This window comes from Macrosteles quadrilineatus, unplaced genomic scaffold (genome assembly GCF_028750875.1).
Source record: "Macrosteles quadrilineatus isolate MER2022 unplaced genomic scaffold, UCM_ALF_1.0 Scaffold_1__1_contigs__length_201487025, whole genome shotgun sequence".
Classification (NCBI taxonomy): Eukaryota; Metazoa; Arthropoda; class Insecta; order Hemiptera; family Cicadellidae; genus Macrosteles; species Macrosteles quadrilineatus.
Window position 1 is genome coordinate 3,711,465 of NW_026542594.1, and position 17,514 is coordinate 3,728,978.

The window sequence follows — 17,514 nt, forward strand, 5'->3', positions numbered from 1 at the left end:
TGCTCTGAACAAATTTGTGAAAATAGTGGAGGATTTTTGGTGGAAAACCAAAAGTTGTTCCTCATTAATTTAGAACTAGTGGAAAACTTGTTGTCAAAGAATTGGCTACCGCCCGATGTCGCAACCGGGGTATATGGAGTGGCCAGGAGGAACAGTTCTCCACTAGTTTTCCACAAGTTGCTTGCGCAAAGCATGTAGTAACTAGTAACTAGTCTTCACCTTTTAATTGAAAACTTTCTTTACCGACTCTCCGTGGGAAACCAAAATTTAGTGGAAGACTTGTCTCTCCACTAGTGGACGACAGAAAAAGTTGCTGTATTTTGTAGCATAAGCAACTAGTGGAAAACTTTAGTGGAAGACTTTGGTGTAAATGCGCCTTAAGGGTGCGCTTTACCCCTGACGCGCAACCATATTCAAGGGTTTGTAAGATAACTGTTTTCACCTGCTACATTGAAGGTAGAATCAAAGTTAAGGTATCATATTAAAGAGGATGCAATTTTCTATAGTTCTGCGTTTCATTATTTCATTTATTTTTAATACATGTCTTATAAACTTGATTTTTAGGACAAGAAAAAAGGCCTTTCAACTAGCCCTAACTTATTGAAAAAACGTTATTTGAAAAACGCAGAACTATAGATTGGTATTTGCACTACTATAAGCCGTTTAGAATGCGTAGCTATCATTATTGGTTAATTCGAAAACATTAATCTTGGAGACCTCTGCAAGCGCTTCTCGCGGCACTGTCCAATGGTGCAACATAGCAACTGAAGCCCGAGCTGAGGTAGAGCCACGTTTACACGAGGCCAGTAGAGCAGGCAGGTAACAGGGCCTCTAATGTATTTCCAGTTACCTTAGGCAAGTAGCCTGCCAGCCAACTGGGCTTGTGTAAACGCGGCTTTAGGACTTAGTGGGTTAAGTTCAAAAGAGCACCAAAGCAAAAAACACTTAAGATTTGTGGTGAAAAATAAAAAAGGCAAATTAAGAAAGACACCAACAACAGATTTTAATTTCTCATATCTACAATTAAATATTGAATCTTGTTAAACTATCTTCTTTAAAACTAATTAACAAATTGCTTAGTAATAACTGACCCAAGAACTATGTAAACAATCCACGCTACCACTAGGATTTTTGGTATATCTAAAAATACTTTGTGACCCACTAAAACCTAAAATCATTAAATAATGAAAAAGCTTGTATTTACAAGCACTTGTATGTTTGATTGTGTATTGTGCATTAATGGAAAATCAGGAAATGTAATGGTTCCTTTTCATAAATGTTATTAGTGGGCATATTATGGCTTGATTGAGATTAGATTAATGGAAGACACAACTATTTTCGCTAAATACAAACCAAAATATTTAGTAGGTACCAAACATTATTATCATCATGAGTCCAGTTTACTGTTGTACTGTACAGGAATATTTTAGTATTATAAAATATTGATGAATTTGTACAGATTTAAGCATCTAATTTGGATACATTTAAAACTTTTATCATCCTAATAGTAAAATCTGAAGACTGTTTTGACATTGTGGTAACACTTAAATGGGTTGATTTTAAGTAAATATTTCTCTTTGATTTCATGTTGTGTGCTTTACCTACTGCTTAGTTTTATTATCAAAGTACAAGCTTTAATTTACTAATAAGTCGTTTAATTTGGTTTTTGGTAGTACAGTCCAACCTCGGTATAACGAATCTGAAGGGATCAAACTAAATTTTCGTTAGGATATATAAGGATGTTGTTAAAATAGGTTCGTTGTATTGAGGTTAGGTTGGCAGGAATTTCGCTAAGTCGAGGTTCGGAAACAGCATTGGTCAATAAAGGTCGACATTACTTTAATACTTTTCAATGCAATGGCGACCATACAAAGTAGGTATTTAAAGTCAAGTATGAATGGAGATAAGTGGTGCAATCTTGTAGACTTGTTAGTGACTAAGGCCGACATACTCCTTAGACACAACTGTTAATTAATAGCCCATACCGGTACAGCTAATGGCAACTAAGGGACCTACAGTTCATAGTGGAATCCGAACCACATTTTTACCTTGGTGTTAACGAATTGGTCTAATTATCAGGATAGTACTGCAGATAGTCTTAGTTCTCACTAGTGCGGACGTTAATCCACACCAGGAAGTATCTTATCCACAGTGCATGCATATAAATATCCACAATTCGTGACCTTCTAGTAGCTGGATTACAGGCCACTGCATTTGACCTCATTAAAACACAATTAAGTAGCATAGGCTACAATACTTTACAGTACAGTATTGACATTTTAAAGAAGAACCTTGATTATCCAGGGTAATGAGGTATCCAACATGGTATCAAAAAGATGACAAATCCATAAAAACACTAATACTGTATAAAAAAATTCCATTTATGTCACAATTTGATTTTTTTGTTGACAAAATACAATATTACACAATCATTAATATTGCCAATCATGACTTAAGTTATTGACCTTGGACCTTGGTTCAATTTACAAACTGTGTTTAAAATCACAGCATACTCAAACTCACCCAAAGTCTAGCCAAACACTGTACAGCAATAAATCTAAATCACGGAAGGGATAAAACAAAACAATAGAGAGTTTTGTAAGCTACTGCTCGTGAGAGGCCAATAGCCTGACATATTGCTTTATCACAACAGAGGAATCTCAATAATAATAATCAACTATATCATTGGCCTTGCCTTGGTTGAAACAAATTGTATTGAAAACAATAAAAACATTTGATAAGTCAACATAAAAGTGTATAATCATTTGAAGATAATAAAAACACTAGTAAAAGGAAGGAATAAAGATAAAAGGTGTTGATATTCTTTCTCTTAGTTCTTCTGTTCTTTCTCAAGTTTCCCTTCATCAAAAAATTCAAAAGTCGTCATAGTTACTTATCCCATTCCCAGTTTACAAATCATTACGTCGTCATCAGTCCTCAGTGAATGAAATCAGTTGGGACATAGCGCACAGCATGTCTGCGCGATGATGTTTTATATAGGTATATATATATAAACAAATTTTAACAAATTGTGTTTTTGCCCTCTGGGGACATCAAAATGAAACATAAACCAAAAATGGGGATAAATAAAATAAATGGGCCTCTGGGTCCCGGGACCAGATCTTACTATGAGACCTACGGTAATAGCTACTTCCCTATAGGGTAATTTTCCAAAAGAGCAGACGAATGTTAGCGCAAGTGTTTACATCAACTTTCCAATTTATTTTAATCAAGAAACCGTGATTTTTTCAAAAACAATAATGTGTGGGGGGAGGGTTTGTTGTATTGAGGGAAAGACGTAGAGGTTAAATTCTTTAAGTAGAGGTTCTGGCAATGATAAATTTGTTATATTAAAGGTGTCTTCTTTTAGCCGGGATCGTCAAAAATTCATTAAATAAAGGTTGTTATGGTTTGTTCGCTATGTAGAGGTAAAATATTTATTGTGTCTTTTGGAGAGTTCTAGGAGATTTAAAATAATTTGTTATATCAAGGAATTTGTTATCTTACCTCAATATAACGAATTCCTTGATATCGTTATATCAAGGTTAGACTGTATAATAATTCAATAGGAAAATAACCTAAGGATGAAAAGAAAAATATGACACACTCAAATTGTCATCACACACACAAGCGTTGCTGCCTAACCATATCTTAAATCTGTGGTCAACTGATCCATAAGGACAAGGAAGAAAACTTAAGTTAACTGTTATTTGTTTAGTTGTACACAAAAGTTTAAACATATTATGATATCAAAAATTACTATTAACATTGAAATATACTATTATATCCCATTGATCTTCATATTGAGTGCAAAGTTGACCCTACAAATTATCAGGTACTCTGAAGACCAGATTCTAAGCATCTTTCAAAACGAACAACGTGGGTTTGAAAACACATAAGGATTTGAAAAAGATATGAAAATATTCTGATAAATAATACCACATTTTTCTCGCCTATTATGGAACTAAATCATAACTAAAATCTCAGCTTTTGGCTCAAACAATATCCAGAGGAAGTAAATTACACCCTCCATTCAATAAGTATCGGGACTGGTTCACGTTAGCCTTGAAAGAGCGGTGGAGGGAGGTTTGACCAGTTGGGTTTGATAGAGGGGTCCTTCACCATTCAGGAGAACTTTAATTTAGTCACCTACGGGCATTTTTTGAGACAGGAGGTTGATATTTGCGCCGAGCCTTTTTCCATTGTGTTGAGCGTACCGTAAAGCAACGCTGTGAAGTTTTGCTTTAAACTCGGGAATTCCTTGTCGGAGACCAAGGGAAAGGCAAGGGTCCCCGATGCAGATTTTCCGAGTTTAAAGCAAAACCTCTCAGCGATCCTCGAAGGTACGCTCCATCCATGTTGACGTGATGACACAATGAAAAAAAAAAAACACTCGTAAATATCAACCTCTTGTCTCAACGAATGCCCGTAGTGCTAAACCAAAGTGCTCCTGAATGGTGTGGTGAAGGACCACTCAATCAAACCCAACCGGTCGGACCCCCTCCACTGCTCTTTTAAGGCTACAGTGAACCAGTCCCGAAACTTATTGAATGGACCCTGTATGTAGTCATTAGTATATAATATGATATACACATTTTTTGCAATTCAGACCATAAGCACATTTTATTACAAGATACGTTGAAGTAATAAGGATAACAAGTTTTAAACAAATTACCATTCAATGAAATTGGCTTATTTTGTATCCTTGGCATAATTATTATTAGGTATCCTTTTACACTACAGCCATGTCTAATATAATAATTTTGATTGATATATTTTTTCACATGTTAAAATAAACTGTAATATTACTAGCTTCTTTGAATAATCACTTTTCTTTCAAGACAAAAGTTCAATTAGTGTATCTATGTAAGCTGGACATGCATACAGGGTAAGGACACAATCCTACATGACATATCTTGCAGGTTTACAGATTTAAAGTTGTTAAGAGTTTGACAATTCTCTTTAATTAAGGAAAACAATAAAATTGCCAATATATAACAATTACTTCAATATCTGGAATTACTTTTTAAAAGTTCAAAGCACCATTATTCAATCTCCTCTTATTAAATAAAGAATTAGTTTACATTTAGACCTCCTCCATGGATATATCTTTTAGGAACCAGAACCATTTCACAGCTGAAAAATATAATTTGTTGGAATAAACGCAAATAAACACAACCTTTTATATTGCAATAACTGTTCACTGAAATAGTTTTCAAAGCAATTTACACATAATATAAATGAATTGCACAACCCTTACGTAGAAAATAGAAGAACATAATTTAACTATATTTAAGTATTGGTTATTAAAAAAATAAACTGTAATTAGAACATAGGCCTACACCTCAAACATATTCCAAACGTTTTAACTTAAAAGCTACAATATTAAATAAAGGCTTGTACTTAAATTTGAATACAACTCATAATAATAAACAGACCTAAGTTAAGTGGAGTATAACAACTGTAAATTATAATACATTTTTGTTCATCCAGCAGGTACTGTCAACAATAACAAAATTTGTCGCTATTAGCACGTAATTTAGAATTTATTGGAAACCCAGATTTTTTAACAGAGAATTTCATGAATCCTTAGCGATTTTTGAGGAGCTATTTACACAAACACATCCACTCGTTAAAGCTAAACCCTGCACTCATACAATTTATACAAATCATAATAAATATCCATTATATTTTGTAAAGATATACAAAGGGCAGATCACAACTCATTCATCATCTGTGTCCCCGTCGCTAGAATAATCTTGCACTGGGATTGGTCGACTGAATGGAGCGTGGGACATTTGCCTGTAGAAACAAGCAGTTAAATTACTCATCATAACTAATGTTATATTGATGCCACAACATTTTAGAACAATATTTCAATAAAAATGTTTTCTTCTGACCTACAAAGATAAATGAAAACATGTACAACAGAATGAAGTTTATAGAAATAATAGTTTAACTGATAAAAAACTATAACAAGAATACATCGATTCTCGATACCAATACCTAAGAAATATATCCTCGATTCTCGAAACCAATACCATTTTTTTATTGTTTTACAAAATTTTCTGAATGGATTGGTTTATACTACACCAACCCCTGTCTTTATGTCTTTCTATTAAGTATTTTTGAGGTAATGGGGTGTTTTTTAGGTGAAGAAAAAATTTATGCAGTAATGATTCATCTTAACTAGCCAATTTAAGTATAAATTCTTCTCAAATCATAAAAAAAAAAACTACTGTACCATATTAAAGATAAACTAGTGGCTTGTAGGGACATTAGTCCCTAAAAAGCTCAAATCTAAAACAAATAACTGTATTGTAATATTTAAACAATTTCAGAATCAAATTATCAATGTGTCAGGATAGATATCCCAATACAAAATATCTTTTGTGTAAAAAAAAACAGTTTGTCGTTTATCTTTGTTTGCTTTTGTTGATGTTATTTTCAATAAATAATTTGAACGACTCCAGAGGTGTAACTTTGCTAAAGGCAGCAAACATGTTTGTGAATAAATATTGGTTTACTAAGGTAGCTTTGGTCTTTTGGTTAGGGATGAAAAATGCTTCCCTGATTGAAATATTGGAAATTGTCTTCGTCAAAAATGAAAGGGCAAAAAGGTGTGCTGAGATAAGCTTAGTTCATGGTCAAAACCGCTAAATTAGCACCTGACCCAGTTATTATTTCTACGTTTATGCTCATTTTGTAAAGGTTTAACAAAATTAGTGTAAACTAAAGGTATGCCATTGACAGAACTTAACCCTAAATTTGTTTCTGATCAACATTTAAAAAAAACTACTATTAAACTTAGCCTAGTATAAGTATATTTGGTGGTAATCCTCTTAAAATTGCGATTGACTTAACATATCCTATCAAAAAAGGGCCTAATCAACATCTGGTTACTAACTATTTTGCGACTGGTTAGAGTTCCATAACCCAGTTATCGAAACCAATCACGACATGCATATTTTTTGTTAGTTTTAAGAAACGGAAATTACCTCTAGGTTTTACTGTTATATATCGGTGCTCCCTTTACTACCGTGTATGCTAGGCTATATTATTTGAACCTGTACCTGGTTAGTCTCCTCTAAAAAATATTGTTTTTTCCACCCATTGGAACTTGTCATAGTACTTACTTAATGAACGAATACCTGTACAAACCCCTATTACATCTTTATTCCAAAATTGTTTTCTAAGAGTGGGCCGTTGAGGTTATTCCACTTCATACAAAATGTTGATTAAACTCCTCAATAAATCTCAAATTAATATAAATCTTAGTAAATTTACAAAAGAGTGTGTATTAAATCTTTAACATATGTTTTAAAATAAAAACAAAGCAGATGTTGTGAAATCAAAAGAAAGCAAAAGTTTAAGTTCTTCATTTGTTCTTGAATCGTTTCTTTAATCTTGAAAACAATTGATTTCACCTTTGACGTAACTAAAAAGTCTTAATTATTATGGGTAACGTTATCCCTGGTTTTTAGCGAATTTCCCATATAGGGAATAAGCTATTACCGTAGTACTCATGGTAAGACCTGGACCCGGGACCGATTTATTTTTTCGTCTTGAGGTCCCGGGATCCCTAGAGGCCAAAAACACCATCCGTTCAAATTCATATATATATATATATATTTATATATATATATATGTGTCCGTCAGCACGATAACTCGAGCAAAAATGATCCAATTTTTATGATATTTGGTACAAACGTGTAAACCTACATTTATTTGAACGAGTTCGCGAACCAGCATGATCGGACTATGGGAACGGGGGTTTATGGGGGGTTTTATGGGGTAAAAATAGGTTTTTCCCATTTTTGACCATAAAAACACAAAATTTTACAATTTATTTCCAAACCATTTTGTAGAGCTAAAAAAAACAAATAATTTAGTATATTGAAGCGTTATTGTGCGCCTAATGGTTATAGAGAAAATTCAAAAAAATTGTAAATTTAAAATCCCTATGTTATTCTTATGGAGAATAAGTCAACTGTTGTAGTTTACTTGTTTATGAACATATTTTGATCGAATTTGGAAAATACATTCATTTCTTACTAAACTATTAACATAAAAAAACCACCTTTTTACCCTCCCTGTTGCAGCAAACCTAAGTACTCGTTAAACTAATTCTATTTAAATAGGGAATAAATATGATATTTTTAAGGAGGCATTTTAATGTGAAATCCTATCAGGCTAATGGAAATTCGCTTAGTCTGCAGGTTTGCTGCGGAGGGGGTATATATAGTATACAGTACATTACAGAATTGACTGGCAAATGAGTAATCTAAATGTAATATTGCTCACTGGCTTAATGATCAATCACGATCAGCTGTATTGAAGTAAACAAAAATCAGCAGTAAATGGATTCTAATGTTATTCTTATGGAGAACATTTTACGTTATATCTAATTTTGTGTTAAAATTAGGGGAATTTCACTATTTTTCCTGCCGTCACGGGATCAAGACCTTTAATTTGAGCCCTCTCCCGTCATTCTACGACTTCCCAGTCGCCCACAATTTTGACGCAAAGAATCGGCTTACGTAATTAATATATAGATAGATGAAGATCAAACAACAACAAAAAAATTAAAATTATATTATAGAGGGTATTTCTAGCCTGACATTTTTAGTCATGCCAAACTCAAGGGTTTTTTTACTATCGCCAACGGTCAGGGAGATATCATCTTTGTCTTCTGGGATCACTGCAAAATCTGAAATATCTTCTTCAATTACGGAAACATCAACACTGCCTTTCGTGGTTGCGGAAAAATCATGAACATCTCCCACAGCCATCATCATCTCCCGCATCACGGAAACACCATCGTCGTCATCTGCGATTGCGGCAAAATCATGAAAATCTTCCACGGCTGTGTAACCATCATTATCGCCTCTCGCGGTCACAGAAACGTCATCTTCGTCTTCCACGATCGTGGCAAAATAATGGAAATCTTCTGCAGCAGTGTATACATCATCGACTTCCGCAGTCACGGAAACATCATCATCATCATCGTCCCCAATTGGTTCAAAATAATAAATAAAATAATACAATAACCTCGTCACAGCTCTGAAGTTTCCATATATTACGACCGTTTTGGCATCAAAATGCCATCCTCAGTTATGTATATCCACCAGTTTTGGCGTCGTCAATCTTAACACACACACAAAACACAATAAAAAACATTCTCATAAAAAAGATTATCAATACCGATACCAACGGCCAAGTTTCGGTGGTATGGAGAATCGACATATCCCTAATTTTATTACTTACAGGCAACCAAAAGCAAAGGGCCAAACATATCAAGAAAGTTACAGATGACAAGATTTTTTTTGTTAATTTTAGGTTAGCAAATGGAAGAAGCAGAACCAGAAGAAGCAGTAGCAGAATTAATTAAGAGTTAGAACTTAGAACATTTTGTGCACTAGTAATTCAAATTATTAAGATGAATTCCAGGCTGTAATTAAATAGAGAATAACTACTAATCTTGAAGAGATTTTAAAACACAATCTCCCACATTACCCCACTGTTTTATAACACCGATATTCACAATTATTGAAGCATTAAATGTGAATGGTAAAATTATTGACTTACGCAAGTCTACGATAGTGATTGAGCCATTCTTCTAGCATCTGGGCAACAAGTAGAGGCCGTTTGTTGAGTCTCTGTTGTGCAACCAACAATCCACCATCAGTCACACCAACGTCCAACCACTGCCTCAACAAACTCTCTTCTCTACCCATCTGTGAACAAAGTTTTATTGAGTATCTATTGTGCAACCAACTATCCACCATCAGTCACAACACGCCCGTCCAGCAGTACCCAGGTTCAGCTTGCCCATCAGGCCCCACACCGGTGGCTCAGCATGCCCATCCGGCAGGGTCGGGCCCGGATGCCCAACTGACTTCCTGGTGCCAAACACCCTGGTTATATACCCGCCGAATCGTACCCCAATCGGAGCATCTATCCCATCCTTTGGAGACATTGTACTACCTCCAAGCACTTTTGTACCTTTAACCTCAGAATTAACTTGGGGGTCAAAAACATTTCTTTACAATATAGGCCTAAATGGAATGGCTATTTGGAGAATCTAAAAGTCAATGGTGTATTAGCCTAATTCCGGGGACCCTAACTATTAATTTTGTAGTAAATTATGCTCAACCATATTAATCCGATTGTTCATCTCTGTATTTGTCCTGTATTTGTTTAGATGATTTGTTGACTAATTATTTTACAACTCTTATGTTTACCTTTTTACGTTATCTTGCAAATAATGTCATGTCAACCAATAAACCCCATGTTAAATTACTAAATATTTAGATTCACATAGAGAAAAGCCGTTTAGTTCGACTTGTACCATTTCAGATCTATAGTTACTAGTTAGTTAGTTTCAACTGTGCTAAATTTCATGCGGATCGCTTCAGCCGTTTAGGAGTCGAGCATGTGGAAAAGCAGGAGTGTGCTTCGCTCAACAAGGGCCTAGGTGTTTATGATTTTTTGTGAGGATAGTAGGTTTACCTGAATGGGAAAGAATTAAGACCAGGACAAGAATCACAAAGCTTTACACTATAAACTAGTGGTGTGCATTGTGCAAATATTCATGTGGTCTGATATTTCCAGGCAGGGAAACATTCAGAGTGTCTAGTTTATTTCCATTTTAAAATTCAAGACTATTTTCAGACTTTTCAAGACTAGTTTGATCAACAATTAGTGATATGTTGATAGCAAAACTTATCGATTCTGGAAACCGATACCTGAAAAATTGATTCTCAATTCTTGCTACAAATACCATTTTTGATATTTTTACCAAATATACTAAATTAATTTTCATTTTGGTTATACTACACCAACCCCTGTCTTTTATGTCATAAAGTGTTTTAAGATAGTGGGGTGTTTTTGAGTAAAGAAAAAATTAATGCATGAAATTTCTAACTAGCCAATTTAAGTTTAATCTCTTCTTCACACATTAAATAACTACCATATCGAACATTATCGAACCATATCGAAGGTAAATGAACATCTTACAAAAAAAGAAAATTTTATAATAAGTAAAGGTGAGCCAGACTGATATTTTCAGTCAAGCCAAAATAGAGGTAATAGTGTGATTATCTGCGTCTGTGGAGACAACACCGTCACTTCTGGGATCACTGTGAAATCCGGAATATCTAAACAGCATCATCCATGGTCACGAAAATGTGATCGTCGTCTTGTGCGATCGATCGCAGCAAAATCATTAATATTTTGTTAGATTTTATATGGTTAGTAAAACTCCAGACTGTGGTTGGTAAAACTCCCGACTGTGGTTAGTAAAACTCCCGACTGTGACAACAAATTTAAAGACTAAATCCTGACTTTTCAAGAACTTTTTGAAATTCAATACAAATTCCCAAAATTCCTGTATTTCCCTACTAACCCTGAATGTTCTAACTTTAAATATAGTATAGAGTATATAATAAGTTTTGTTAGGTAAGTCTGCTACCCTTACAAAAATCCTTAAACCTACGCCCTTGTGCTTTACGTTACATCCTAATCCTAAATCTAAACCAAAATTAAACACCTGCAACCGTTTCTCTAACAAACAAGAAACAAGGCATTTATATTTGCAAGAAATACAATAACACATATTGTACATTTTTCTGTGGTAAACCTACCTCAGACTGTGTGGTGAAGTGGACAGGCAAGATCTTTTTATCATGGTCCATGAGAGGTAGGAAGGTGACCTGGAGACTGTCCTGGTTGAGATCGTTAGCAGCAGTCTCAGGTGAGGAGTATGGCTCTATGGGCACCAGGGCTGAGAAGTGACCTCTTGTGTAACCGAGGGCAACAGGCGACTTTGTGCAAAACCCAGGCTCCCACAGTAGTGGCAGATAAACACCTAAATACATCAAATCATACTAAGTGGCTGTATTGTTATTTCATTGTGTTTCACCCACTATTACAATTGTGCAAAAATAGTCTTGAGGTAGTCTGATTAATTAGTCAGTTTGTTATAACCTAAACTTTACCTTCCTAATCTAACATAACTTCAAAACACTTAATACAGTCACGAATCCGCATAAAACCCGACCTACCTTCCTCACATGCCTAAACAAGAAGGAACTGATTATTTGGTAGATTGTAGATATATAAAATATTTGCCAATGAAACTAATAAATAATAATAATAAACATTTGAAATGTAATTAAATTTGGGAAAATGATTTTTACAGATTAAACTCTTGGATTAACCCCCATCTTTTAGACCAAGCATCTATTAAGTAATTACTTAAGGCCCGCCATTCCCACCCATTAAAAATCTCTATATATTGTTCTTGTGTCAAAATTGGACAGCCAGAATCAAATTTCCTTATTGAATTTAAAACGGGACAAACAGATTTGAAGTGAAAAGCATCTTCTTTCTCTTGTAAATTACAAAGAGTGCACAAATGATAATTGTCTACAAGCCACGGTTTGAAGTTGAGGTTGATAAGCTCAGCTCTTGCATTGATCGCCTAGGACATTACAGTTATGTCATATCTGTCAACCAGGTATGTCTTATCGTTTGGATCGAGGTTAATAGATAAGAGTTGTTGGTGATACAGAGACGTGCGAGCTCAACCCTTGCATTCACTTTTCCATGCTGCCCTCTCCCCTTCCACCACACTAATCAGCTGTGATTGTAGAACAGGGATGCCAACCTTGTCTACGTCGAAATTTATTTACCTGCCATACTTGTTTCCCAGACGCTTCCCATGTTTACACCAGTAAATATTCCTGTTTTTACCACTAGGCTTAACGTAGAGTCCTGCTATTACAAATTCAAATATATTTATTTGTGATAATACAACATCTTGGCCTCGCAAAGTTTACAAAACTTGTCGGCGAGGTCCAATTGATTCACAAAAATTAACAAACAATATTTACATTTTTTCTTTTTAATAAATATAAATATTTCTAGCGCTAATAAACAAACCTCACTATTTAAAAATCCACCATTCGGAACTTAAGTTCAAAATTTAACTAAAGACATTTGTACAAAGCTAACACAAAATCGAGAACATCTTCTGTGATCACGATAAAATCGTGAACATCTCCCGGGGTCACAGACATCATCGTCTCCCTCGATCGTGCCAAAACTGTGATCGCAAAAGAACCGTGAACATAATGTGTTTGGATTAGACATTTTCACAGAGGCTTTCTGGAATCAGGAAATCAAAAGTTCGGTGCGGTTATGGCAAATCATTCAAATATTTCGAGGTTACAGCAAAATCATAAACATCTTCTGTGGTCACAGAGATATGATCATCGTTTCCAGGATCCCGGTTAAAATTGTTGACAATATCTACAATCGGGACAATAAAATATTACAGAAATCCTCGTTCTGAATTCTTGCTAATCTAAACAGGGTTTGGTACCAGTTAGGTAGGAATTATGGGACTCTACTGTACTTTTTCACTATTAACGGAATCCACATATTAAACATGATGTTTCTATTAATGTGGATTGAACTACAATTGTCGCATATCTCTTGTACTGAATGGTGAACGTGTAATTGAGTATTAAACAGCCTAATACAAAGTTTGTTTTTGTTTTTGCAAACTACCTTCAAAACGAGCATAACCGAGGTCTTCACCACGGAAACTCTTGACATATTTGACACCGTAGACAATGATGGGTCTGCGCAGTATGTGAGCCAAGGCAAAAACATGAAGCTGCTCTAGACTAGCGCCAGGCTGAGTGGCCAGTGACATGAGACCCGCCCAGTCCTGCTGCCACTGTGTCTCCTCTAGAGAGAACTGTAGCAGCCTGGCTTGGCACGACTCATACTCTCTCCACCTCGGGTAGAACCTAGAGCACACAGATTACACTAAACATGAAGCTGCTCTAGACTAGCGCCAGGCTGAGTGGCCAGTGACATGAGACCCGCCCAGTCCTGCTGCCACTGTGTCTCCTCTAGAGAGAACTGTAGCAGCCTGGCTTGGCACGACTCATACTCTCTCCACCTCGGGTAGAACCTAGAGCACACAGATTACACTAAACAATATTAATTAAGTCTAGGTTCATGCCGTAATACAGACAAAGTAGTGGTCAACAGGTCAAAACTATCAGTTTTACGAATAAACATTATGTTGTTTCTGTGTCTAATATAAATTTAGTTACACAACCAAATTCTCACACAGCAAGCTGACTTTAGAATTAATTTTGACAAACGTTAATTATGCCTACTGATTATCAATAATGTGCCAAAACAGTTGAATATAAAATGGATTATAACACACATGGATTAAGAGATGCAATTAAAAACCATTTCTCGGTATTTAATTTATGAAATCTATTTTTACATTAGTGATAGTTATATTTAACTTATAAAAAATCGTTTTCTAACTTGTTCAGATTGAGCGGATGTTCAGAGTAGGCTACCCAAGTTCGGACTAGTGGGCTCAAGTGTACTAGGTGAGTTACCTCTTCTAACAGTCTTGTCCAATTAATTTCTTTACTTTATCTTTCAATCTAATAAAAATAGTTTTCAATTAATCTATGGACTTTGACATCCTCTCTGACATATTTTCAAAAAATAATATCCTCAATGTCTATAATATTTTATCAGTTATTGAATGTACCAGATTATCGGATGCATTTTACTCTATTTCTGCATCCCAAGGTGGCCCCAAAAACATACACCCGGCACTTTCAATTCAAAACATTCAGGTTTGAGACATACTTGGTGACAGAGCATACCCCTTTGGACACACTTATGGTATTTTTATCTCTGTTATGGATCAGGCTTAAGTTTTATGATTTTATGAAAGATTAAAAAAAAAACAATTTGAACAAGGCCAAACAAAAGTTACAACCACACATTAGTCTTTTAATGCAAATAAAAAACTGTTAGAAAACTGCAACTACAATGTTCAATATATATCTATATATATAATACGTGAAGCCGTATTTTGTTAACGCAACTCCTCCCTTATTTCTGGACCAATTTCAACGATTAAGGTGTCAAAAGATTCGTCTCAATATGTAGTTTTGCAATAAGGTTTTAGAATTTAAAAATTCTTACTCTTAAGGGTGTGAGACCCTCTCAAAGGTCGGGTTATCCCCATAAGAAATACACAGAACAAATTTAAAAACAAAAAACAGCTGTTTATAAAAAGAAACTCATTAGCTTTTTGGGAGTAAATATTAACGTTTTAATATTCAGTAGGTTAAGACCAAGTTAAACGGTTAATCAGTTTTGTTGGAAGAACGGAAAATGTCTGAAGTTCAAAGAAGAAATTTTGAAAACGGGAGGAGGAGACAATTAATAATAAGGTATCTTATGCGTATAAGGAGAGTAGAGAAAGGGAGGGCTGGTTTAACAGATACACATTCACTTGGTGAGATGAATAATATTTGCCAGTTCTGCTATGCAACTTACTTTGGAAGTGAAAAATATACGAAGCACATAGTGTTGTCACGGTGGTAAAATAAACTTGCCTAATGTCAGATCAAATGAATGTATGCAAGACATTTTTACTTATGAAACTGACAGATCGAGATATTTCAAACATTTAGTAGAAACCATAATAATACCTTGAGTTGATAAGCTCAAGTAGTAAGATTATACCAAATCTTGGCGGACCTTATGTTTTTATTGTAAGCTTTTGTATTACTCGCTCTACTTTAATTGAGCAAAAACACAAATGGATTGTTTACTTCTAGGTTATGTTGCCAGTTCCTTGGACAAACTGATACAACGTTTTTTTTACTGAATTTTAGTGGCAATATTAGACATAAGTAAAGGAATTAGTGTTCATGTATTCAACGATCGAGTAGTTACAGTCAAGTTTATTTTTATGATTCAGGAGAGGCAAATAATATACGCTGTTCACAAGGAGAAAATGAAAATTGCTATCCAAATCTTATAGCTACAAGAGCTATCCAACCTATTTCGAAAAATGAATCCATACTTTCAAAACTTTGGGACAGGTATTAAGAGAAACCCCACTGAACAACGTGAGAATGGTCTGATGCGGGGCATATACCGTGACTAACACACAACACGTTAACAAACTATCAATGGTGTTGCTGCTTTAGCCTATTCAAAGCAGATTATGGCTTTCCAGTTGATAACCCAGAGTTTGTGGGTAAAAAATGGAGCACATTAAATGGTTGATAACTCCACTTTTCGGGATTCTCTACGGAGAAAATTCGTTTGATTAGGGGGATGCCTAGGCAACAGTTTTCTTCAATTCTCAACGCTAAAAAAACTTTTTCGCAACATGTTTGCTCGAATTGAAGAAGCAGATAGTTAAGCATTCATTAGAAGTCATCAGTTAAAACTGAGAGCAGAATAATGTAGGTGAACCTTGACGACACAAATAGAGATATTTAAAATTAGTTTCTAACAAGTTTTCAAACAACTCTAAGATGTAACTAGAATTACTAAAATTTAAGCATAACGTTTTCCTCGACGTTATATTTCATACTATATGCGGCTCATTGAGCCGCACGGGTTCTCTAGTATATATATAAAAGAGGAACTATGTATGTATATGTATATATATATGTATATAAGTTATGGACTCTGAAACCGCAAAACAGATTGTAATGAAACTTTCAGGCATTATTAAGCATCTTTCAAGGATGGTTTGTGTGAAGTTTGGCGCAGATCCATCAAAAGGGCTCCGCCCTAGAGGGTTTTAAGTGGGCCAGTGTCAGACTTTCTGAACTACAATGTTTACAAATAAATATGACAGCTGTTACCAGGCAACTGTTTTGTAGGTTTGAATAATCACAACATGCTGTATTAGTTATGATTTTAAAAATAGTGCCACAATATTTTTCACAGAAAGCAGCGCAGAAAACTATTTTACTTTTGAATAAGTACAAATATATTAAACCCCAATTGCAGCACACCTGTGTACTCAACAACCCTAGTTTCTCCAATGTTAAATATCTAAACATAAAAACCTTCATACAAGTATTATAAGCAATAAAAGGGATGGAAAATATTAGTTCTGAAACGCAGCAACGCGCGCCGGGTAACTGCTAGTATATATACAGAGTGGCTGGTCTTCAGTGTGACAAAATATTTTTGTACAAAGTACAAAGTAAATGCAGTGTTATGATGCATATAAAAGGTTCCAAGTCCAAAAATTAGCTTCCCGAAGAATTATTTTATGTTTTTCAAAAATAACTATGTTTTCAAACTTAATACAGCTATTTCTCAATTACCTGTAAATGGATTTGAGTGGACAATGTCATTTTCGTGTTCTACATTAAATTTTGAATAAGAATAATAGAAAATGACGGAGGATCAGTTGTAAAAACTCCATTGTAAATAGATTCAAAGATAAAAATTTAAAAAACATTTGGTCTATTGTATTTGTTCACACCCTGTATACAAGAAAGTTTCCGAATATGTTAAAAACTGCACCATTTTATAAGCTTTCTAACCATATGCTACACTATTGAGGTTTAGATATTCTGTTGTTTGTTCTAGTGGTTTGAATACCAGAAAACAGGGAACTTTTTACTGTTTTTACTGTTCAAGCTG

At 34.8% G+C, this 17,514-nt stretch overlaps 1 protein-coding gene across 1 annotated transcript in view; it reads right to left on the reverse strand.

Annotated features, from left to right (window-relative positions):
• Positions 1–978: 978 nt before the first annotated feature.
• Positions 979–17,514, reverse strand: part of LOC128994094 (ubiquitin thioesterase trabid-like) — a 39,496-nt gene continuing 22,960 nt past the window's right edge. The window contains exons 7-10 of the mRNA XM_054418353.1: positions 13,576–13,820; positions 11,646–11,869; positions 9,589–9,737; positions 979–5,802 (exon numbers count right to left, since the gene is read on the reverse strand). Coding sequence (XP_054274328.1) covers positions 5,724–5,802; positions 9,589–9,737; positions 11,646–11,869; positions 13,576–13,820 — 697 coding nt within the window. The 3' untranslated portion in view covers positions 979–5,723. The remainder of the gene's footprint in view (positions 5,803–9,588; positions 9,738–11,645; positions 11,870–13,575; positions 13,821–17,514) is intronic.